The following is a 26846-nucleotide window of genomic DNA, read 5'->3' as shown; positions in this document are numbered from 1 at the left end:
TGCAGCACCTCGCACTTATCTGAATTAAATTCCATCTGCCACTTCTCAGCCCATTGGCCCATCTGGTCCAGATCTTGTTGTAATCTGAGGTAACCCTCTTCGCTGTCCACTACACCTCCAATTTTGGTGTCATCTGCAAACTTACTAACTGTACCTCTTATGCTCGCATCCAAATCATTTATGTAAATGACAAAAAGTAGAGGACCCAGCACTGATCTTTGTGGCACTCCACTGGTCACAGGCCTCCAGTCTGAAAAACAACCCTTCACCACCACTGTCTGTCTTCTACCTTTGAGCCAGTTCTGTATCCAAATGGCTAGTTCTCCCTGTATTCCATGAGATCTAACCTTGCTAATCAGTCTCCAATGGGGAACCTTGTCGAACACCTTACTGAAGCCTGTATAGATCACATCTACCGCTCTGCCCTCATCAATCCTCTTTGTTACTTCTTCAAAAAACTCAATCAAGTTTGTAAGACATGATTTCCCACGCACAAAGCCATGTTGACATTCCCTAATCAGTCCTTGCCTTTTCAAATACATGTACATCCTGTCCCTCAGGATTCCTTCCAACAACTTGCCCAGCACCGATGTCAGGGTCACTGGTCTATAGTTCCCTGGCTTGTCCTTACCACCCTCCTTAAACAGTGGCACCATGTTAGCCAACCTCTAGTCTTCCGGCACCTCACCTGTGACTATCGATGATGCAAATATCTCAGCAAGAGGCCCAGCAATCACTTCTCTAGCTTTCCACAGAGTTCTAGGGTACACCTTTATGTGTTTCAAGACATCCAGCACTTCCTCCTCTGTAATATGGACATTTTTCAAGGTGTCACCATCTATTTCCCTACATTCTATATCTTCCATTTCCTTTTCCAAAGTAAATATTGATGCAAAATAAATGTTTAGTATCTCCCCCATTTTCTGTGGCTCCACACAAAGGCAGCCTTTCTGAGAGGAGCCCTATTCTCTCCCTAGTTACCCTTTTGTCCTTAATGTATTTGTAAAAACCCTTTCGATTCTCCTTAATTCTATTTGCCAAAGCTATCTCATGTCCCCTTTTTGCCCTCCTGAATTCCCTCTTAAGTATACTCCTACTTCCTTTATACTTTTCTAAGGATTCACTCGATCTATCTTGTCTATACCTGACAAATGCTTCCTTTTTTTTAACCAAACCCTCAATTTCTTTAGTCATCCAGCATTCCCTATACCTACCAGCCTTTCCTTTCATTCTGACAGGAATATACTTTCTCTAGATTCTCGTTATCTTATTTCTGAACGCTTCCCATTTTCCAGCCATCCCTTTACCTGTGAACATCTGTGCCCAATCAGCTTTTGAAAGTTCTTGCCTAATACCATCAAAATGGCCTTTCTCCAATTTAGAACTTCAACTTTTAGATCTGGTCTATCCTTTTCCATCACTATTTTCAATCTAATAGAATTATGGTCACTGGCCCCAAAGTGCTCCCCCACTGACACCTCAGTCACCTGCCCTGCCTTATTTCCCAAGAATAGGTCAAGTTTTGCACCTTCTCAAGTAGGTACATCCACATACTAAATCAGAAAAATTTCTTGTACGCACTTAACAAATTCCTCTCCATCTAAACCCTTAACACTATGGCAGTCCCAGTCTATGTTTGGAAAGTTACCATAACCACCCTATTATTCTTACAGATAACTGAGATCTCCTCACAAGTTTGTTTCTCAATTTCCCTCTGACTATTAGGGGGTCTCTAATACAATCCCAATAAGGTGATCATCCCTTTCTTATTTCTCAGTTCCACCCAAATAACTTCCCTGGATGTATTTCCAGGGTATCGAGAAAGGATTCAGAGGTTGGATCTTTTTTCTTTTCAAATAAGAAACCTCATAGTGGTCTCAAAGATTATGCAAGGTTTTGGCTGCTCACAATCTGATCAGGGAGTGGAGAAGCTGATGGCCACTCGGCCCAACTAATGTGCTCCACCAATCCATCAATCCAATTCAATTTGATTGAAAGCTAGTCTCAATAACAATGGCCATGAAATTTTCACTGAAAGTTGTAAAGAGAGAATCTTTCCTCTTGTGGGGAATCGAGATGAGAAAACCTGAGATCAGCAGCAATCTTATCAAATGGCATAGCAGCCTTGAGGGGCCAAATGGTCTACTCGTGCTCCTAATTATTGCATTCTTGGGGGAAGATTGTAACTCAAGGCTGTTGATATAAGATAGTCATCAAGGAATCAATGGGGAATTTGCAAGTCACGCCTTTACCCAAAGAGCAGGAAGAATGTGGAACCTATTCCCACGTAGAGAGTTTGAAATGAATAGTATAGACTCATTTAAGGGGAAATAAGTCATTTGCGGGAGAAAGGAATGGGGTGACAATGGTAGATTTAGCTGAGCAAAGATGGCGGCCGACTGGAGTGGAGCGTAATCACTAGCAAGGACCCATTGAGCTGAATGGACTGTTACTGTGCCATCTTTCTTTCCACTGGCTGTCTTTTCTCCTGTTTTCATATCCAAGGGTTGAGCCATAGACTTCCCTTGGGTTGGTTCACACTGATGGACGAAGTCCTGAAGGATTTATAAGCTCAAAGATAATCTATCTGGCCAGCTCACCATCAGATCTGCCAAGGCCGATAAGTCCTGGCACAGGACTCAATCTAGAGCTTCAGGCTCAGAGGTAGGGATTCTATCACAGTACCACAATACCTTTGATATCTTAGGTAGCAATACCAAGGCTTGGAGATTTAAAGTAGAAGGGCAGGTTACACTTACTTTGTACTCTCTTTTGCTTTTGAATTTCGGTATAAATTTATTAAGGCCCTTAAAATAATGGTATGATTCAGTGGGGTAAGATTTAAATAAACTATGCCCTCCACAAAGGAATAAAGAACAAACAGACATAATCTTAAAGTTGAAGCTTGGCCATTTAGGATTGAAATTGGGAATACTTTGTCCACAAAAGGTAAGTAATGAACTGGAATTTGCTTTGTAAAGATCTGTGAATACTGCGATAGTTGCAGTTTTCGAGATTGAAATTGATAGCTTTATTGTTAGATATGGTTATCAAGGGACATGAAGCAGGGGTGGGTGAATAGAATTGAAATGTGGGTCAAATGAAATTTAAACATAAGCAAGACCAAAGTGAAGAACAGCCATATTGGGATGTGTGGTGATATGTCCTGCACACCTCTGTTGTACATAATGTAAATTCTGTATCTATAGTCAATGCTTTGTGTTTTGTACACCTGAAATATGAATTGCTGTGCATTTACAAACTTGCACATCCCATATACATAACTTTGTATTTACAAAGCTGTACATCTCATGTACATAGCTGTGTATTTACAAAGCTGCACATCCCATATACTTAACTGGGTATTTACAAAGCTGCAGTCTTTCTGTGTACTGAAAACCTGCAGTCTTGGAATATGTTGCTGTGTGTTTCTATGCATTGTGCATACCTGCTGTTAGGTTTGGATTTCCTCACATTGTGCACTTGTGTGGTTTGCCAACCTGATGTTTCATTGGGGATTTGTCTACATCATGTAGATATGCATCTCTGCACGCATGTAAAATACACAAAACACACCCAGTTACAGTGTGCATTATGCAGATCTGCAGCTGGAGTGTGTTCCTGCATGTTTTACTGACTTGGAATTTCAGTTTGAATTGAGATTGCATTTTGGTGTATTTTCTTTAACTCTTGCTTTGTATTTGTGCATCACTTTTAAGGATAAGGCTAATCTTGCAAAACAAAACATTGGATTCTACACGATACAAGAACAGGATGTATATACATTGCACTTTCAAGGGATGGTATTGGGTGGGGAGATGTCAGTATAGATACACAATCCTTTATCCAAAATCCTTGAGGCCAGTTGTTTTTCAGATTTTGGAATCTTTCGGATTTCAGAATAAGGTGACATTTTCACAGTGAAATTTAAAAAATTACCAAAGAGCAGACCCACGTGTGACTAATACGAACGCGGAGACACAATTGATGCCTTCCAGTGCTGAGCCACACTGCTACGTCACATCTAAGTGATGTGGGTCGAGTGGGTGCGGGGTTGGGTCACCTGTTCGCACAAACAACCTTGTTATGCAAAAAAAAAATCACAAAAACATCTTCGGATTTCGGAGCTTTTGGATTTCGGAATTTGGGATAAAGGATTGTGTACCTGTACTGGGAAAGAGAACTTTTCCACTTGTGCTTTCACTTTCAATGCCAAAAGTATGCAAGCTACACATGCAAAGATCAGAGGAAAAGATCTTTTCAATGCTGTCCATTTGAGCTTTTACAGAGTGAATGCAGTGTCGATTAGTTAAAGTTCCACCATATTGTTATAATTTGACCATATCTAAATTCTCAAAATAACTGAATTAGATTGACCCAAGGGTTAGAGTGTGTGAAAAGTTAAAATGAGTTTAAATAACTAAGTCTTAATCTGTTAGATTAGCTTGATCTGGCAGTTAGACTGGGGCAGAGACTAAAGTGTCTTTTTGGTTAGAATGAACCTTGACTCAGAATGGCTTGGTGTTATAGAATAACCCAGAGCATGCATTGAGTAACCCTGGGACAGTAGAGTTACTCAACAGTTAGTGACTTGGGGATGCAACAGTAAATTTGAAAGTGACAGCAAACCATCAATTAGAACATTTTTGGGTTAGAGTGACTTGGGAAAGATGGTCCAGTGTGTTCCTTAAGTTAGAATGATGAATGGGTTGAGCGCTCTGACATTTTGCAATTTTGAAAGTAAAAGTATTAACATTGAACACATCTTTTCTGGGATATGACATGAGTAAGCTGGAGAAAGTGACAATGTAAAGCTGGAAACTGTAAAAACTGAGAGAAACATGACTCGTGACCTTTAAATGTTTTTAAAAAATCCAAATTAAAATTGAAATGCCCCAGCTAGATGCAGGATATCAAGAGACTTCCTCTGTAAACTCTAATTTCATTTAAGAGTATTCAGTCACGTTTGATTTGGAAGATTGTCTTATCCTTAATCATGGATTGTGATGTTGTTTGAGGGTCCATTCAAATCTTCTTTGCTCCATCAAGCACAACGGCAATGGTTATCTACAGACGGAGATATGGAGGTACTCCCAGGAACACAACGCCATACTGGGTCCATTTGGAGAGCTTCTGACTGAGGAAGATCTTATCTACCTGGAGAAGCAGATCGAGACAGTCCAAGTCATGAAAAGGTGCCAGGGATACGAGGGGGAGTTGAATCAGTTGGCGGTGCAGCTGCGGACCATTCTCCCTGCTCCCATAGTCAACCTAACAGTCAGTATTCAGCCTTTGCGTCAGGATTCAGGCAAGGATAAACACTCATCTTTGCCCGTGTGGTGCAGCAGGATATCTGGCATTGTGAGGACTATGTCACTGCTTCTGTCAAATTTGAATGAGAAAGACTGCGCAGAGCAACACAACAGCAAGGAAATCACCAGAATGCCAAATGTGGAATTAGCAGCTATCCCCTTCTCATCCAAGCCCAACCAAACGTCCTCCCGAAACAAAGTGGAGAAAGAGATTCAGCAGTTCGGTGTCTCCGTACGCACACTCAAAGCAAACTTTGAAAAGCAATGTGTGAGCAAAGAAAAAGCTTTGGCGTGCTCTGACACACAGGGAAACCAGAAAGGTATAGGCAAAGAGGATGACAGCAATGGTGGCTCTTACTCCAAGTCTTCTGAATGTGGAGATGGGAGTCAAAGTGTAGAAGCTACTCATGATGAGGATGAATCTCTCCATGAGGTTATTACCAGGGGTCAGCAGAGTGAATCATGTGAAGAACAATTGCCTGATCCTGAGCAGTCAGGCAGGATGGAGGACAGAAGTGAGTCAAGAATCGCTTCACAGGCTAACATAGCTGAAGACAGCACTGTACATTCACCTGTGACTGAGTCGACTAGTCTGAGAAAAGAAAGAATTGTTGTATTATTCCTGGGTCACTGGAAAAAGTCAACTTACGCCATGTCTTTGGGAACGAAAGTCAGAAACCTGCATAAAGTTGCCAGTGTTGAAGATAGCAGTGAACTACCAGATAATGGCAAGATGGCTGAAACAGGGGAGAGTAAACAAACACCAGAGTTGGAAAGACAACTGGAGCCCCAATCTAAACAATCCATACAAAATGGAAAATTTAGGCACCTGTTCCTACAGCAAAGGACTATCACCAAACTCATTAGTAATTGGAGAAATATCATATCCCATGTTCCATCCAGACAGATTAGAAGACTGAACAGGCAAAGGATCACCTATTCCCCTGAACAGTTTCTCCCACGTGTCAATGGCGTTCCTGTTGATCACAACAGCCTGACCCTTGATCTTTTTATGCTGGGGTACTTTCACATCCTCGAGCTAGACCTGCCCCCAGATGAAAGGAAAATGAGGCATCTTCTGTGTTTCGAGGTGTTTGACCACTTGGGGAAGTTCAGTTGGGACTTGGTCCGTGCGTTCCACAAGGCTGTCATTGAGGAGATTGATGCTGGCAAAAGGGAATGGAAAGATGGGTTTGACGACATTAAGCAGAGGTTCTTCAGCAACCCTGAAAACATGGTGGCTGCAATGAACACGCCCTCACAGCCCAAGACAGCTGTAAGAGCAGTGCCTAAAGTTGTCGTGCAAAGTGCCACACCTGAAGAGGATGAAATGTCCATAGGGCAAGGCTATTCTTCTGACCTTGGAGGTTTCAGCAATGATGAGATTTGCAAGTACATTGACAGAAGCTTTACTTTCTGGAAGGACAAGGAAGCTGAAATTTTTGATTTTGAGAAGTAGCTTCAGGATTACTGTCCATCTGATGATGTGGTTCGATTTCCTACAGCTCATGGGAGAATAGTTGGGTTAGTTCTCTGGCCCAAATGGACTTAGGTTTCATAAATTGAGCCTTTGTGACCAAGATAAAAAGGGGACACGTTTTTTGGTGCTAGTATAGTCTGTTACTGACTGCATTATATTGAGTCTTGACTAGTGTCCCCTTAACTACAATGGAAGTGTTAACAAACCCCAACTAATCAGCAGAATCCTGTGATCCACTCTTCGTAATGAACAGAAACCATTTCTCTCCTCTCCATAATGACTCTTCCATACAATAACCTTGAATCTTACGTGCACTCTATCCATGTATCTAGCTAAAATAATTGTGTAATTCCTGATGATAGACATCCAGTTGCTCAAGACATCCACGAGTATGGTTTATTTTTGTAAGAATGGGCCAATTAAACTAAACACCAATGGAATAGCATGTAATACCAAAACTATTCTTTTTTACAAATGTTAGTGGTCCAAAAGATTTAGTGCACTAAGTAGAATGACCTGTTAATACAGCGCTACCAAACTCATAAATCACAATATAACCTGCCTTCCTTCACTGCAAGCTTGGTGCAATAAGATGCATTATTATTATAATGTAACCTATCATGGAAACCAAGCAATCACATACTTAGTTCTGGCTTCACCCGTTAAAATATATATGTAATACAATATAAATGCATTGGTCCCTTAGTGTATTGAGTTAATAGATTACTTTGGTTTAATACTGTTCAAGGCCTGAAATAATATTACTCTAGATTAAGCACAACACCAGACATGTATCTCGGATTCCAGCTATGAAAAGAATCCATGTTGCTACATACGAAAGAGATATGCATCTATATTGCATCTTACCACCTCATTCAGAAGCATATTATACTCGGGAATTTTTTTTTGCAGTGCAGTAAGTATAATTTTGGCAAACGTTGCAGATGATTTGCACACAGCAAGATACTATAAAAATAAATGGAATTAATGTCTAGTTAATCCATTTAGTTTCCTCAAATAATTCCACACGAATATTGTTTAGGACAGCAGGTAAATCTCTTCATTGACAGACTGTATCTCTGATTAGTGTGTTATTGGAAACCTTTAACTAAAACAAGGCTTGAAGCATAATCTTCCTACTTGGGTGGGAATGATGCCAATTGAACCAAAGTTGAGCTAACACTTTTTCTTATAAATAATGGTAGCTTCAAAATCATCAGCAAAATGAATGACCATTCATATGCCACCACTGGTAGAAGTTGAACAACTTTAACTTTATACCAGAAAAAAACTAATTTAGTTGAAGCTCTAAATATAGTCATGCCTAAAGTGCATCGAACACAGAAACCCTCCTTCACTTTTCTAAGTCATTCAACTCCACTTGGTACATAGGGTCATAGAGTCATAGAGATATACAGCATGGAAACAGACCCTTCGGTCCAACCCGTCCATGCCAACCAGATATCCCAACCCAATCTAGTCCCACCTGCCAGCATCCGGCCCATATCCCTCCAAACCCTTCCTATTCATATACCCATCCAAATGCCTCTTAAATGTTGCAATTGTACCAGCCTCCACCACATCCTCTGGCAGTTCATTCCATACGTGTACCACCCTCTGCGTGAAAAAGTTGCCCCGAGGTCTCTTTTATATCTTTCCCCTCTCACCCTAAACCTATGTCCTATATTTCTGGACTCCCCGACCCCAGGGAAAAGACTTTGTCTATTTATCCTATCCATGCCCCTCATAATTTTGTAAACCTCTATAAGGTCATCCCTCAGCCTCCGACGCTCCAGGGAAAACAGCCCCAGCCTGTTCAGCCTCTCCCTGTAGCTCAAATCCACCAACCCTGGCAACATCCCTGTAAATCTTTTCTGAACCCTTTCAAGTTTCACAACAACTTTCCGATAGGAAGGAGACCAGAATTGCATGCAATATTCCAACAGTGGCCTAACCAATGTCCTGTACAGCCGCAACATGACCTCCCAACTCCTGTACTCAACACTCTGACCAATAAAGGAAAGCATACCAAACGCCTTCTTCACTATCCTACCTACCTGTGACTCCACTTTCAAGGAGCTATGAACCTGCACTCCAAGGTCTCTTTGTTCAGCAACACTCCTTGGGACCTTACCATTAAGTGTATAAGTCCTGCTCAATACTACAATTAATAAGTAAGAGAAAAAGTATTAATTGAGAAAAAAAATCAAAATAAATTTCAACTTATTTGATTAGAAGGTGGAGTAACCTTTTGATTTGTTTGTCTGTGGTTCACTACCTCTGCATGTATGAGTTTGCCTAGACACAGATAAGAAGAGAGAAGGATCTGAAAGAACTTTTATTAACTAGCACCTTTTTGACCCAAACACATTCTGAAGAACTCTACAGCCAGTAAAGTACTTCTGAAGGACAGTCACTGTTGCAATATAGGAAATGCAGTTGTAAATGTCAACTCTCCAATCAGAGGGATCCCTAACTACCACTGAGAGAAATGACCAGATGATCTCTTATTGGGGCATTAATTCAGACCACTAATGGACCAGGCCATTTACTGATTCAAAGTTATGTAGGCACGTCCTGTTTCATGGCAATTATCAGGAATATTGTCCACTTTATTCAATAATTTAACCTGACAACACAAGCATTCTAAAACGTTATTGCCTTTTAGGGTCATTATGAAGAGGTTGGATTGGTTCCAGGAAAGATTTTGCTGAGGCAGTGGTGTCAGTTCATGCAAAATGCGGATCTTCTTGTTTTGTGTGTCAGTTTTTGATTGCTGAATAATTAAAAATTAGTAAATGATTCTAAAATACTTCTCATGATTTGAATGAAAAGTTGTTGCTTGTGAATGGAATTTATCAGCTCTTACAGTGGTATGGTTTGAAATTCAGCCGGGGTACAGCATGTGTTTGAGGTCGGTTGACCCTTGGTTAACTTGGTAGCCATCAAAAATGTGTAACAAACTGAGTAATATTACAATCTGTGGCCCATTAAAAGCTTTCATTGCATAACCAAGCCTTGAATGTACCAAAACATCATGAACTCTCTGGTTTTAGGACATTTGCATGTGTCCTTCATAGGAGAGAGCGAGGGAGGGCTCATTTGGTTTCTGACAAATAAAAACCCTACCAAGGTGAAGTTCTGCGGGAGGTTGGAGACTCTTAAACAAGGGGCTACATCTTTGACCGCGGCAGTAATCAGATGACCAAGATTAATAATCTATGCAATTTAATTTTTGTGATTCTTCTACCTATCCAACACTCCTGCCACGTCTGCAATGACCAAGATGTTGATGGTAAGAATTTTCCATGTTGTGAGAATCTGATTTAACTTCAAGGGTTCTTAAGTCTGTCAAATCATATGGTTAGAGCGTCAGATTAATTTGTGACAATTCAGGAACATTAAGTAAAAATTCATAAAGCAAGCAAGCTTTACTGGCTGCGACAAGTATTAGTTAACCTTGGGTGTGGAGCAGGTTACTCAGCGTGACCCTTGCTGCCTTTTCCTGTCTATGTCTTGCTGTGAGGCTGCTTTGTTCTCTGGGTTCTAATAGGATGTCTTTATATTCTTGGTGGTTATTGTGCTTTTTTAAATTCTGTGACCTGAAGCTAGGTTTTTGTCTGTGCTCTTTTTATCCTGTGTTGAATGTAAAGGTTATCACATGAATAATCCATGTCAACCCGATAATTGGTTCTGGATACACCCTCTGAGATTGGGGTCCAAGTCACACAAAGTCACACAACACCAGGTTATAGTCCAACAGGCTTATTTGGAAGCACTAGCTTTCAGAGCGCTGCTCCTTTCTCAGATTTTTCAATCATGAAAAATCTTGAGCTGCCTTCTTGAATCAATGCTTCAGTATGAAGCCCATATCATGACTCAGTAATGCAAGGTGAAAATTGCTGCAAAAGTACTTCAGCGACTGAAAATATGGCCAAGCCAATGCTTTGCTAATATGACAAAAAAAAAGGATGGTTGCATCCCAGAAGAAGGCCATTCAGCCCTTTCTGACTGCACTAGCCATCCAAGGAATGATAAACCTTGTGCCACTTACCCACTTCTCCCAGTAATCCTGTATATTCTTCCTTATCAGACAATAATTCAATTGACCATTGAATGCCTTGATTGAACCTGCCTGCACTGTACTCTCAGGCAGAGAATTTCAGACGCTGACCTCTTGCTGTGGGGCAAAACTTTTCCCACGTGTTGCCATTGCTTCTTTGACCAATATCTTAAGTTGTGTAATGGTGAATTCATTGTCAAAGTATTAATCATTTCAAATTCAGCTCATTTCCACCAGATCTCTGTGAACTTGAAGGTCTGTGTTAAAAGACATAAGTACAGGGAGTCCTCATTTTAAATCTCTGCTATTAATCCATTTTATGTTTTAACCTTCTTTTTAATGTCTATATCACCTCATTTAAAGTACCATTGCTCCTTTGAACAAGTCTCATTTCCGAGTCACATCTTGCAATATTGTGCTATCTAGGTCATTGTACTTCATTGATCATCATGTGGCTTGTATCACTGCATCATCAAATGTCTCTTATTGTGCTTCTAGAGTTGGCATAATTGTGACTGTACACTGCAGTCTAAGATCATTGTTTTTTTAAACATCTCTCTCTTCATGTATTGAAATAAGCTTAATTTAAATCATTTTTCAAAATTTCTCCTCTGTATCTACAGTAATCAAGGAACTGCTGTGGTCTTTTCATTTTAGAAGACTTCTTTGCTGTATAGTACTCTATACTACTTTAGCTGAACAGCTACAATAGTGGAGGGACTTGTACTATACCCATTATGGATTGAACATTTCTTTAAAGACTTCTCTGTAAGCAAGAAGTCTGCTTTCTTTATTGAAGCTTGTCTTGTTTAGTTTTGCAAGTTATTCCAACTTGGAATGCACAGCGCTGCACGTGTATGACACAATATTTCAACACTTGCATTGGCTTTTCTGGGAAAAAATTGACCTCAGGAATCTAAGCCTGGCTTTAACATTGATTCCTGTGGGAAATCATGCTTTACTTAAGATTGTTTCATGGAAAATCGCAATTTTAAGGAACACAACCCCAACATTTAAATGAAGACATCCTGTGTGTGCACCATTAAATCTTTAGAGCTCAGGTTTCCATGCCTGTCACACAGATGCCTACCTCCTAACAGTCCAGAGATTCCAATGTTGAAACAGATATATAGTGGTCACCGCAGTTACAAAGATGAAATGATGACATGATTAAATAGTAAATATAGTGGAATATGCTTCCATTTCGATGCTAAGTCAATCGAAACAATTGAATATCAAATATAATTCTCTTTGTATGCTTTTATATGTTGGGCAGAACATCATGCTCTGTATCTCAGAAAGTATAAAGAATCATCACATTAATATCTCGATAATTCTCTCACTGCCATAAACTCCTGTCTTGTCTCATTCCCTTTTTCTTATTCTATTGCTTCTGTCAGTTTACCTGCTCTAGGTAAGCCTATTACCCTCAGTTATGTGTCAGGCAACTTTGACTTAGGAGGCAATGTAAAGTTGGAGATATTGGATCTGTGAAAATAAAATCATATGACAAAAAAAACCGAATGCTGGGAAAATGGGAGAGGAGTTGGGAAGGATCAGGAATGTAGGAGAGGAGATGGGAAGGACTGGGAATGTGAGAGAGAAGATGGGAAAGACCAGGAAAGTGAGTGAGGAGTTAGGAAGTACTGGGAATTGAAGAGAGGAGATTCACAGGATATTGGGCAAATGGCAAGGAGGAAGTTTGAAAAGATTATAAAGCCTCAGATTTGGCCTCAAATTTTGAAAATAAAGAGTTTGGAGATTACAAACAAATTATGGGTGGCACAATATCCCAGTGGTTAGTACTGCTGCCTCACAGCACCAGGGACCCATGTTTAATTCCATCCTTGGGCACCTGTCTTTGTGAAGCTTGCACATTCTCCCTGTGTCTGTGTGGGTTTCCTCTGGGTACTCCAGTTTCTTCTCACAGTCCAAAGATGTGCAGATTAGGTGAATTGGCCATGCTAAATTGCCCATAGTATCCAGGGATGTGCAAGCTAGATAGATTAATTATGGGAAATGCAGGGTTACAGGGGGTGAGCTGCTCTTCAGAGGGTCAGTGTGGACTCGATAGACCAAATAGTCTGCTTTCACACTGTGAGGATTCTATGAAATGTTCTCCTGGACCAAAGAGATCCCATAGTTTTCAGTTTGGTTGAGTCTGGGAGTCTAGTTTGTGCTGGAGCCTAGGGATCAGGCAATTCTGGATTTGGTTATGTGTATTGAGGATGACCTGATGAAGGAGCTTAAAGTGAAGGAGTCCCTGAGGTGACAGTCACCAGGATGTGATAAAATTACATTGAACTTCGAGAGGGAGAAGCTGGAATCAGATGTAATGATTTTACAATTGAAAATAGGTAGCTAGAAACACATGAGGGAGGAGCCAGCCAGAGTTGATTGTAAGCGGAGCCTAGCAGAGAAGATGCTGGAGCAGCAAAGCAATGGCAGGAGTTTCTAGGGATAACTTAGGAGGCACAGCAGAGATTCATCCCAAGGAAGAAGAAACATAGTAAGGGAGGACACGACAACTATGACTGACAAAGGAAGTCAGGAACAGCATTAAGCAAAAGAAAAAGCACATGATATGGAGAAGATTGGTGGGAAGTCAGAGGATTGGGAAGACTTTAAAAACCAAAGGTCAACTAAAAAAGCAAGAAGATGGTCGAAGGATAGCTGGCGGGGGGTAGTCGGTGGGAGAAGATGAAATATAAGGATGAGCTATGAGTAATATAAAAGAAGATTCCAATTTTTTCATTAGATATATCAATGAAACAAGAGAGGCTAGAGTAGACATTGGACTGCTGGAAAATGAGGTTGGAAATGTAGTAATGGGGAACAAAGAAATGGTGGAGGTAGTGAATAGGTACTTTGCAGCTGTAACATACCAAAACTTCAAAGGAGTCAAGGGACAAAGGTGAGTGTAATGGTCATCACTAAGAAGAAGGTATTGGGGAAGCTGAAAGATTTAGGCACAAAGGGACTTAGGAGTCTTTGTTCAAGATTCTCTTCAGGTTAATATGCTGGTTCAGGTGGCAGTTAGGAAGGCATGTGCAATGTTAGCATTCATTTCAAAGGGACTAGAATTAAAGAGCAGGAATGTACTGCTGAGGCTGTATAAGGCTCTGGAATATCATGAGCAATTGTGAGCTCTATATTTGAGGAAGGATGTACTGGCCTTGGAGGAGGTCCAGTGGAGATTTACAAAAATGATCCTGGGAATTAAGGGCTTATCATATGATGAGCAGTTGAGGGCTCTGGGTTTGTATTTAATGGAATTTAGAAGGATAGGATGATCTGATTGAAACTTACAGAATACGACGAGGCCTGGATAGAGTGGATATGGAGAAGATGTTTCCGGTATTGGGAGAGACTGGGACCTGACAGCACAGCCTCAGAGAAAAGGGACAACCCTTTAGAACCCAGATGAGGAGGAATTTCTCCATCCAGAGGGTGGTGAATCTATGGAACTCATTCCCAGAGAAGGCTGCAGAGGCCACATCATTGATTGTCTTGAATACAGAGATAGATAGGCTCTTGTTTAGTAAGGGGATCAAAGGTTATGGGGAGAAGGGAATAGGGTTGAGAAACATATCAGCCATGATCAAATGGCTCAGCAGACTCGATGGGCTGAATGGCCTAATACTGCTCCTATACCTTATGGTCTAATTAGATATACATCACAGACTGCTCAATGGTGAAATGGTTTCTTCGGTGTGGACAAAAACTTAAATCATTGATTTTATTTCATCTCCATAGCAAAAAGAAGAAACACTGCTCTTCAGTGGTCTACCTCCATGGAGACAAGAAATGATGATGCAAAAAGTGAACAGAGAGAAGTACGTATTGATAGTAGCTGAGTCAGAAGCTGCTAGTGGTGGAGCAGCATCAAAGTTCAGTTATTACAAGGAGTATCTGCAGCTTAAAACTGGGTGGAAATGCCTATCTTCACCCAAGGAATGAGTATGCCTTTTGTATCGGTAGAGGAATTTACTGGGACCTACTATTGTGACATTCATTTGTGTGAACCCATATCGACCTTCACCTAGAGGAATTTAATATTAGGATATCCTCCACCCAGATTGGCTAACATCCTTAGAATAAGTTATTGCCTCAGTGACTTAAACAGAGGGCTTATTCCTGTAGTCACTCACATTCCGATGGACCTACAGCAATGGTTCTGCCCAGTTGGTGTACATCTCATTGTTGAGGTATTTGTGTGAATGAACTTGTCAAACTAGGCCTGGGAGTGTGATGCATGGTGTTAGTAGCAGCCCCAGATGAGGTTCTTCCATTAATTACAGTTCCAAATGGGATACCCCAAATTGTTAAGCTCCTGGGTGAGGAGGGATGAATTGCTTCCCCTACTTTATACACCTACTCCTTCAATTGGTCACAACAAGGTTAATGTTTAAATAATGTCTCTTCTCCTGTGGGTACCTCTCTCCCAGATCAATGATTTTGTGTTTTAAAAGGAGTCAGTTTAACCAGGCTTTCCCAAGTCAACAAAATAGTGAGTCTATTAGTTACTAAACATGAGAAGAAACAATAACACAACACACTACACACAGCTTCGGAATAAGAAATAAATCCAAAAAAATTAAAAATTAAAGGTCAGTTTCTAATTTGTTCGTGGAGGGTAGCAAGTACAACATTGCAACTGTTACAAGGGATGTTATCTGTAGTGTTGACATTAGTAGTTGAATAGTCCATTTCTAGATTCTTGTATTTGCAGGTTGATTGAAATTCTTTTGTTCTGGTTCCTTTCAATAGTGGCTGGCAGCACTCAAAGAGAGAGTGTCTCTTTCTTTACCTGCATTGCACGTGTGTTTAATGGATTTTTCTCAAGCTGTGAACTCCAAGCACACTAGTCTGCACATTCAGGTCAACAACATACACAGACTTGTAAGCCCTGTGTTTCTTTTTGTATATCCCTAGATGGGTAGAACAAAGGCATCTCTGCAGGAGGTCGGATTCTCTTGTGAGGTGTTGGGTATCCAGCCTCTCTTTGTCTTTCTTCGTCTTTCCATTTGAAGTTGCCTTGATTTTGCACAAGTGTGATAGTTCATGGGTCCACGCAGACAGTCACTAAATTTACATCTGCAGTCCCTTTTTGGTCATAGTGTTTCTCTCTGGAAAAGGGTACATTGGAATTAACAGTTTGATATGTCCATAGTTATGCTGGGATTATGATAACCATTGGACCGTGGATCTGAGTCTGATACCTTCCAACCCTGCCATTCCTGCATGTCCTCAATGGTAGCAATGCCACTTTCTTTCCCCTCTTTATAGCCTTTTTTTTTCTGCTGTGGTACCACTGGCCATCTCCTTCAGACTTCACCCTAGTGACCATTTTACATGTTGGCTGGTTAATCAACCAATGGCTATATTGCAACCAGACCCAATCTTGCCCTCATCTGGTTTACACTGATTTCTAACTGGATCCCTGGAAAGTGATCAACAGCAGGAAAACTGACAGCTTGTTGCCTCACCCTAACCCAGGAACATTAAGTGAATGCAAGCATCCTGACATGTATCAGTTAAATCACAATGAAACCAGTGACTGGAGCTAGAACTTCTGCACAATGTAACCACTTACTTTTTAAATGTGACTACCTACCTTTATCACATGACCATCTACTTTTAATATATGACTACCCACCTTTAACATGGTGTATCTTAAAGTGATCACCTACCATTAACACGTGATGGTATATTTTAATATGTGATCAGCTACCATTAACACATGATGGTATATTTAACATGTAAAAGGTAAAAACAATGACTGCAGATGCTGGAAACCAGATTTTGAATTAGTGGTGCTGGAAGAGCACAGCAGTTCAGGCAGCATCCGAGGAGCAGCAAAATCGATGTTTCGGGCAAAAGCCCTTCATCAGGAATAAAGGCAGAGAGCCTGAAGCGTGGAGAGATAAGCTAGAGGAGGGTGGGGGTGGGGAGAAAGTAGCATGGAAGAGCTTCAGGGCAGAGGAAATGACCTGGGAGTTGCAGTGGGAGAGGGACTCCTTGAGATTCTTGTAGAGAGAGGAGAAAAACTTCTTCAAGGCAGGCATCCTTGCAAGAGAATTGGCAGTAGGTAATTCAACTAGGTAAAAACAATGACTGCAGATGCTGGAAACATGTGACTATTTTAACATGTGACTACCTACCTTTAACCACATTCCTAAGTGAACAGAGGATTGCGGTCATAGATCTGTCTGTACCTTTCCACATTCAATTATTTTTTTCCTGGCGCAAGTCCCTTAAACATGTCCCACTAGACCGCACCCTTTCACTCACTTTTCTCAAAGATATTTTTAGCTAATTCCTCAACTTATTTTTAATGTGTTCTCTTATCTTTGTTCTCAACAGGAAGAAGCAAAGGTGAGTGTTGGCCCTGGAGTTGAATTCGATTTGAGTCTGTTCTTACAAGTATTCAAGCTCCCCCAGGTATATTACTGACAGGTTAATTCAGAAGAAGCACAGTGAAGGAACTGCTTCATCAAAGGCCAGTCAGTTTCACTGTGAAGGCAATGACTCAGTTATCATCAAGGCCAAGAGGGGAGGATGAAACACAATGATATATTGTCCAGAGGAGCATTACCTACCAAATACAACAATAGAATAAAAATTCTGCACCACTCCCATCATGGACAAGCAACCATGTCACTCAGTCTAACCTTCTCCTCCTTACATGTTCACTTGAGCCTCCTCTGCCTTGCCCATATACTCTTGCTTCTTTTTCATCCCATTCCAACACCCTCATCCTCACTTAAACCTCCCTCTCCACAGCCCGGTCACTTGAACAACCCTCCTCCACACACTCACTCCAACATCCCCTTCCCTGTGTACTCACTCCAACCTCACACACGCACTCCAACCTAACTCACACTTTCACACTTACCTCCCCTCCTTACCAGCATTCCCCTAATTCTTGTTTCTTTTGCACGAACTCATCAGCAATCAGGAAGCCTCAGTGATATTTCAGTGGCAAATACGCCACTGCGATAGTTTCGAACTCAATTTGCAGCTGCATGTTGCTTCAACAACAACTTACTTTTAGAAAGTACTTTTACACTCCTTGGGGTATTTCATGATGTTAATCAGAAAGAAGGAGTCATTAAGACAGGTGACCAAAAGCTGGATCAACGAAATAGACCTTAAGGGGAATTATAAAGAAAGGAGAGGTTTAGAGCTAGGAATTCAGAGACAATAGGGAGATCAGGGATCCATAAAAGGCCAGAGTTGGAGAAATACAGATTTCACAAAGGGCTTTGAAACTTAAGGATGTTATAGAGAGGGTCAAAGGGAAGGGGCGAGGCCAGAGTGAGACACTTGAATGGTCAATTTATTCAGCATAGGCAGAACATGGCAATGTTCATCTCAAACTTCTGTTGATCTGATGTCCCCACACAGGCATCTCCAGCAGATTTCAAAGAAGAATTTCTTAGAATCCCTATGATGCAGAATGCGGCCAATCAGCCCTTTGAGTCTGTACTGACCCTCCGAAGAGCATAGCCTCTACCCTAGCTGCGTAATCTCACATTTCCCATGGCTAATCCACCTGGTCTGCACATCCCTGGGCCCCATGGGCAATTTAGCATGGCCAATCCACCTAACCTGCACATCTTTAGACTGTGGGAGGAAATTGGAGCACTGGAGGAAACCCATGCAGACATGGGGAGAACATGAAAACTCCACACAGACTCCGAGGGTGGAATTGAGGCTGGGTCCCTGGCGCTTTGAGGCACTGGTGCTAACACTGAGCCAGTCTGGGAGCTCATTGCCACATTTGGCAGTGCATTTACCCGCTGAGCCACCTACCCCCAAATTTAACACCAGTTTTCCACTAGACTCTATCATGATACCCAAGGCAGGTGGAGGGAACGATTTCCCTGTGGAAGGGTTCTGTGATGGCCATCCATTTTGTCAGATTACAGTCAATGACAACGTAGTTGAAAAGTCCCCTTTGTTCCACAGGTTAGAGGAAGAGAAAAGGAAGGAGGCAGAAAACCAAGAGAAGCTTCAACAGGCTTCCATCTTCAAGCAGCTCGGATATGATGAAAACCAACTGCTACCATGGCAACGGCATGCCATCCTCATCAACCACAATGGAATAAAATTCTAGCAACAATCACCTCCTGGGAACAAAAAACAGAGACCGCAGAGAATCAATCAATCACTTCCACAGATGCATTTCATTTGGGGAAAGGTGAATCTACAGGCCCTTTCCAACTTGTGTGTCATCGTCCATCACTGATTCCTTTCAAGTGATTGTGAGAAATTGAAAGGCCAATCCAGAAGCCAGTCCTCATCTTTGCATATTCTTCTCTGTGCTTGCTTATGGCATTCTTCTCATTACCATGGCTCAGTCCACCACGCAAATCAGCCTTCCTTCTATTGACTCCATCTATACTTCTCACTGCCTTGGAAAAGCAACTAACATCATCATAGACCTCTCCCACCTTGAGTACACTCTCTTCCACCCTCTTCCATCTAGTAGAAGATATAAATGTTTGTACATTCATAGTAATAGTTTTAAGAACTGCTACCTCCCCACTGTTATCTGATTCTTGAACAAACTTCTCAAATGTTAATTCTGATCTTTCTCTCTCTCTGTCTCTGCACCTATTTTGTGGCTGTAACATTGTATTCTACACTATGTTCTATTACCCTGATGCACTTTGTAAGGTATGATCTACCTGTATAGCACTCAAAACAACACTTTTTAATTTATTTCAGTGCATGTGACAACAATAAATCAACCAATCATTAGGATAAAAATAGAAAATGCTGGAAATGTTTGGAATTCTTTTGTGGAGAGAGAATTTGCAGTAATGTTTCTGGTAAACAGCCACTCAGTGGAGCTGGAAACAGTTAAGGGATGTAACAGGGGGACGGATAGAAACTATCTGGGCAAGAAGCAGAGAGCCCTCAGATTGTCAGGTGAGGGCTGGGGAGGGGAGATTGTGTTAAACAGAAAGGATGAGATTAGGGCTGAGAAACTGCCACTTGCCATTGTAGAGAGGGTCAGATAAGACCATAAGACATAGGAGCGGAAGTAAGGCCATTCGGCCCATCGAGTCCACTCTGCCATTCAATCATGGGCATTTCAACTCCACTTACCCGCATTCTCCCTGTAGCCCTTAATTCCTTGTGACATCAAGAATTTATCAATTTCTGCCTTGAAGACATTTAGCGTCCCAGCCTCCACTGCACTCTGTGGCAATGAATGAGTCCTTGATGAGCGTAAGAAAAGATTGGATGAAGGGAGAGTGCATAGTGTTGAGACAGAAAGAAATCAGCCGGGGGAAGAACAGGGTCAACTGGTTTATCAGAGAGTAACTTGGTCTTGTTGAGACTCTTAGCCTTGTGTTGACATTCTGACACACTTACTTTCTAGTACAGGGTCTTCTTCGTATTCAATGTTATACCATACCTTTCTCACAAACATAGAATCACTGAAGGAGGCTGTTTATTTCCATGCCAGTTCTTTCAGAATGTGTCCAATGAATCCCACTCCTTTTGCAATAGCTCTGTACATTCTTTTCTCCTAAGTTTTCACAACAGCCTTTCCTGAAGGCCTTGTCTGTCTCTATGGTGATGATGGTGTCTCCTCCCACAGTGCCTTCCTAGCAGCATCCTCAAACCCGGCTTTCCTTTAACAGGGTTTCCGCACGCTCACATCCTGGCAGAGCCTAGACCTGACAATCAGCCTCCATCGCACTTGTACATCTGGCAATATTTCAAGCAAGAGCAGGGGAAGATATTCTCATTGGCCTGGTTAATATTCATCTCTCAATCAACATCAAAAAGCTGATTATCAGTCATTAGCTCTCTGTGAGAGCTTGCTGTGTGTAAATTAGTTGCTTTATTTCAGGCATTACGACTCAGATTAAATTTCAAAAATAAGAATTAGAATTCCTACAGTGTGGAAGCAGGCTCTTCGGCCCAACAAATCCACACCGACCCTCTGTAGAGTAACCCATTCAGATCCATTCCCCCTCCCTATCCTCACACTAGGATTCCCTTAGATAAAATCTTCATGCTCACATACATATGCTCACATTCATAGTGCCATGAAGCCCTCTTTTTACCAACCCTGTAAACACATGCATATTCTCAGCCCAGGCCTTCCTCTCACTCAGTCCAACAGACTGAATTTAAGTAAACAGGATATTCGTTCTCTTTCATTCTCTCTCATAACCTCTTCTCTGGTTCTGAGGGAAGCCTGAAATCTTTTTGAGGAGTGATTTACTGAAAAATTACTGTGGCCCTAAGTCAACACAACAAACTAAGGATTGCAGCAGCTGAACTGAACATAAATGAATGTTTGCTGATGAAAGTTCAGTCTAATTAATAATTATCGTATTGTAATGCTCTACTATTCATGCAAATAAATTATTTTTGTGAAAGCTGATTTTGTAGAAAATGTGTTCCATGGCAGTTGCCATTACCCTGAGTAATTCCTACTTCTTCCTATCATCAAGTCCACAAAAAGCTCCATCATTCATCCTTCAGTTGTCAAGTGACTATTTTGGTTCATCTGGAGTAAGATTTTCAATTCTGTTATGATCCCTGTGGGGAAATGGCCAATTGTACTGATTGATCCCCAAATGAAAAATAACCAACAAGATTCCACTTCCTCTGGCAGCTCATTCCATACACCACTCTCTGTGCGAAAATGTAGCCCCAGGCACCTTTTAAATCTTTTCCCTCTCACCTTAAACCCATATTCTCCCCTACCTCAGGAAAAGACCTTGGCTATTCACCTTAACTATGCCCCTCATGATTTTATAAAACTCTAAATGATTTAACCTCCAAACCTCAGCCTCCTAAGATTAATCTCAACCTCCTAAGCTCCAGGGAGAAAAGTCCCAAACTATCCAGCCTCTTCTATAACTCAAAACCTCCACACTCAGTTACATCTTAGTAAATCTGTTTTTGCACCCTTTATAGTTTAATACCATCTTTCCTATAGCAGGACAACCAGAATTGGATGTAGTACTCCAAATACTGTCTTACCAATCTCATGGGCATGACATCCCAATTCCTGTACTCAATGCACTAACCAATAAAGGCAAGCATGCCGAATGCCTTCTTCACTAACCTGTGATGCCACTTTCAAGGAACTGTGTACCTGTACTTCTACACCTCTCTGTTCACCAAAACTCCCCAGGGCCCTACCATTAGCCATGTAAGTCCTACCAGGACTAATTTTGGTAACACAAACAAAATGTAACACCTCACATTTATCTGAATTAAACTCCATCTGCCACTTCTCAGCCCACTGGGCCAGTTGATCAAGATCCCATTGTATTTTTAGATGGCCACCTTCACTGTTCACTATATCACCAATTTCAGTGTCATCTGCAAACTTACTCACCATGCCTCCCATATTCTCATCCAAGTTGTTTATATAAATAACGAACTAGCACCAATCCTTGCAGTACACTGCTGGTCACAGGCTTCCAGTCTCAACCACAAGCTTCTGCCACTACTTTCTGTCTCTTACCTTCGAGCCAATTTTGCATCCAATTAGCTAACTCTCCTTGGATCCCAGGTGATCTCACCTTGCTAACCGTGTGGAACCTTGTCAAAGGCCTTGCTAAAATCCATGCAGATAACATCTACCACTTTACCTTCATGGTCATCTCTTCAAAAACTCAATCAAAATGGTGAGACACAATTTCCCACACACAAAGCCATGCTGACGATCCTTAATCAGTCCTTGCCTTTCCAAATGCATGTAGATCCGGTCTCTCAGAATTCCCTCCAATAACTTACCTACTAATGATGTTAGGCTCACTGGTCTGTAGTTCTTAGCTTTTCTTTGCAGTCTTTCTTAAATAGTGGCACAACATGAGCCACCCTCTAGTCTTCCAGCACTACACCTGTGGTTGTTGATGATAGAAATATTTCTGCTAGGGCCCACAATTTCTTCCCTAGCTTTCCACAATGTCCTGGGATACACTTGATCAGATATCACAAATTTATCTTCCTTCAGTTTACTATCTTCTCTAGACCGAAGGAATATTTGCTTCCAATTCTGTGTTTATTCACCAAATGGATCAAGTATTTGCCAGTGACATAGCTGAAACTAATTCCATGCTATAAAACAGCTGTATATTTGATTGATGGTGTTTGCCATTTACAACAGAATCTGATAGAGCTTCTCATTTTACTGAAAACACAACTGAGAATGTATGAAACCCGCTGGGAATACGGAAGAAGCTGCACTTGTCATAGGTTACCTAGAGTCTTTGGGATGAGCACATGAGCCTGTAATAAGCAGCCTAAAGAAATACTGCTCAGCATGTAGCTAAGATAGGGATGCTAAATGCACACTGATCTATTCGGCTATTCAACAAACTTTGAATCAAGCTACTGCACATTCTCAATCTCTTTTTAAATGATAATACCCTGTACATTGCTGTTTCAAATTTAAGATATACATTTAGCAAGTAGGAGCATGTCTCTCAGCATGTAGCAAATTAAAAAATAATGCCTGCAAGATTAATTTGCTTTTGACCTGAAATGCTGATCAAACAGGCACAAAAACATAGTGTGATAAAAAATGTCAATCGTAACAAGATAGAAAAAGAGGGAGAAAGAGTACTTTACTTCAATTATGGTAAAGGTAATCCAAAACTAAAATATTTTGACCAAGTTGGGCATTCGTTACACGTAAGGTATCAATGTTAACTTGCCTAATCTAAATCTAGGCAGGGCGGAGGTTCAAGTACAAATGTAAATCTATTAAAATCTAATCATTTTCAGAGAAAGGTTCAGGGGACTGGCTCAGAGAGGATGTGAATGAAAACCTGGTCTTGTAAATGTTTGCACGATTTTGATGGTGAACATTGGTGAAATATACTCCTATGTCAATTAACCTTTCCTTTACTTCCACCATGCAAGACCTACTCATATGATGTGTTAACTTTAGAATACAAAGATGGATGTTGTCCTTTGCAAGGAAATATGTAGTCAACACTTAATGACACTAAATTGACTCCAGCCAATACCTGAGACAAAAAGGACTCTCAAAAAGATCACTTGAACACTTGCTGATTTAACTGGGCCATGATTTGCAAAACACCACACAGCAGAGGATTGAATATTATAGCAACAAGTCTGGAGAAACAATTTGAACACCAAGTTAAGTTAAATTAAGGGTACACAGAAATCGAATATCATTCAACGTTGGATAGTATTTGATGAAACCTATTCTTGACAAATTCCAGTCCCAGAAATATGTTTCTTGGTTAGAAAGAACTTTTGAAAATAAGATGCTTTAGAGCAAAAAGAGACACAGCTTCACAATTATTGCCCCATTATCATCCTTTGCTTCCTGATGGGGTTTTCTGAACTGGAATCTTCTTGGATCCTTACTACCAGTCTTCCCAACGAGCTTCAGACAATGAGTATAAGACTAGTTATGGAATTCATGAAAGTCAAGCATTTTACATGTCCACAATGGACTCCATCATTTTAGCAATTCTAATTTGAGCTTAAACCCATAATATTTTCAGAACTCTTGGATCAATTTTCATGTCGATATCTAATGAATGACTATTTTCCTCATTAAGCCATGGTTTGTGAAAGAGGTTTCTTTATGAAGTACAGTCCACCAAGTTAAAAATGAAACTAAATTACATGGAAATAAAAGCTAATTTTGCAAATTAAAGGTATTGCTGGAGGTGGCGAGGTGGGAGGAAGGCAGGGTATTTAATTAATGGAATGGTGGAATACCCAGTTCTAGCTCCACCATGAAGTGAGTCTTTTAAATGGCCAACAGAAGATGATTTAAGGGTCTCATCTGCGGCTGGTGGGATCAACTTAGCTTCAGGTTGCTATCTGGCCTTTCCAAATCAAACAGAGTGCAGGCTGCTTGTTGGTTAGGTGGAAGAGGATGGGGTTGGAAACACTCAATCGAATGTCTGATCAAGGGCATGAACATTAGGCAGCACCACTGACAGCAACGTTTACAAAGGACCTTCAACATTCTTTCAAATATAGCACCAAGATAACAACTGAAATACTTCACAATCCAAAGATTGTGCAGAGGGAAGGACTGGAGAAGAGTTGGGTGGGGGGTGGGTGTTGGGGGGGTGTTGGGGTGGAACACAGTGATTGCAAGCCTTTCCCAGAGCACAGTCACTTTAAAGGAGCCAGCAAGATTTCTGTCAGTCAGCACATCCTTCTGTGGATACATGACCAGCAAAGAAAGATCAAAATATAGTTGATTCAAGATGTGTCACATGGAGTGAATGGTGGGTTTCTTGGTTGATTACTTCACAAAAGGCAAGAATCTGATTATTTTCCCAGCTTGACTCGAATTACTGCTGCACTGGAGTCAGGTACCAATCTACAATGGCTCAAGTCTGGGAACTCTTGTGTCTGATTGGACACAGTGATTGGACTGGAAACACCCCCTGTGGATGAATGTGTGAATGGGTGAGTACCGAGTTAAGTGCATCAGCTTCCTAAAGTCTCCGACTCTAATTTGTGGACTTTTTTTGCAGCGTTGCCCATTGGAAGGTTAACCTCCCCAAGCAACTCTCATGGTGTCAGTGTGTTGACATTTCCAATGGGTTCTGACGCACATCTTGGTTCACATTACCGGTTTCTGATGATCCAGAAATTAGAAGATTTGGCCCACTCCGACAGTCACATGGAGAGCAGCAAGAAATACACTCAATGAAGCTCCCAGCTTTTGAATCTAAAAGTACAATTCTTTTAACCTGTTTGTTTTATTTCAAAAATATTCTTTGTTCATAAAAATTATCTTTGTATACACACATAGTCACAAAATGCAGTTCGCTCCTGTGCAGTATCATATCAAGGAAACAAACAGATATTGGAGTTTGACTCTATCCAAACAAACCAAAGACCTCTCTTCACATACAAGACTATGGTTATATGCACTTGAAGCACTAGGAGGGTCTTGAACTGACCCCCATTTAACCTTAGACAGTGGTCTTTCCCCACAGTGCCTTTGGAGCAGCTATCCCAAGCTTTAGTGAGTCCCTCAGAAAGTGGTCCTGGACTTGGAACATGCCAGTCTGCAACACTTGGTTGAGGTCATCCCCTTGCTCTGGAAGACCAACAAGTCTCGGGCAGACCAAAGAATGTCTTTCACCAAGTTGATGGTCCTCCAGATGCAGTGTGATGTTTGACTCGGAATGCATCCTGGGGAACACACCGTAGAGCACAAAGTCCTGCATCACGGAGCTGCTCAGAATGAACCTTGACATTTTTCTGAAGTCAGGGAACTGAACAACATACTACTTACACTGAGCCGCTGGGTGAATGGAAGTGGAAAGGTCTTGGTCATTGCTATGCTCCACTGGCAATGTAATCACAGGAAGCAGGCCCGCCAGATACTTTCACATTATCTTTGTGTCCAAGCACTGGAAATAATCACCTGTTATGGTCCTTTGTCCTGTTACAAGGTAAGATCGTTAAGGGCTGAATTAGATTTGTTTAATATGCTAATCATATCAGGAAATGATGCAATGTCACAAGACCCTTTAATCCCATACTGGTTTCCCAACATCAACCCTCAGGAAAATTCAGCGCAGTCTAGACTCTGGTGTATATTGGTTTCTCACCATGCCCATTGTTCCAATTTAAAATTCTCAGCCTCATGTTTAATTCTCTTTCCTATTCTGTAAACTGTACTAGCAACTCCTGCCCTAACCTGCCATCTCCCTGTGTCTCTGACTCTTTGTGAAGCCCCCAATTCCCCTTCAGCTGATTATATCTGGAGCTTCTGAGGCTTACACATCTTATTGAAGAGCTGACTTTTTGACTCAGCCTCTGATCACCCTGCCTAATTTGTCCTCATGAGTTGGTATTCCATATTTCTGATTATATGAAGTGGCGAGCAGATGCAAATTCCTAACAACCGGAACAGAAATTGCTGGAGAAACTCAGCAAGTCTGGCAGCATCTTTATTTTTATTCATTTGCAGGCTGATGGTGTCACTGACTAG

The 26846-nt window shown here is 41.2% G+C and overlaps 1 protein-coding gene across 1 annotated transcript in view; it reads left to right on the top strand.

Moving 5' to 3' along the window:
* LOC122555768 (espin-like protein) overlaps positions 1 to 8255 on the top strand; it is a 65749-nt gene extending 57494 nt beyond the window's left edge. The window contains exon 10 of the mRNA XM_043701884.1: positions 5050 to 8255. Within this exon, the coding sequence (XP_043557819.1) occupies positions 5050 to 6771 (1722 nt within the window). The 3' untranslated portion in view covers positions 6772 to 8255. The remainder of the gene's footprint in view (positions 1 to 5049) is intronic.
* The last annotated feature ends 18591 nt before the right edge of the window (positions 8256 to 26846 follow it).

This window comes from Chiloscyllium plagiosum, chromosome 13, assembly GCF_004010195.1.
Source record: "Chiloscyllium plagiosum isolate BGI_BamShark_2017 chromosome 13, ASM401019v2, whole genome shotgun sequence".
NCBI lineage: Eukaryota > Metazoa > Chordata > Chondrichthyes > Orectolobiformes > Hemiscylliidae > Chiloscyllium > Chiloscyllium plagiosum.
The sequence above is the reverse complement of the archived record's forward strand: the minus strand, read 5'-3'. Positions and strand labels throughout refer to the sequence as shown.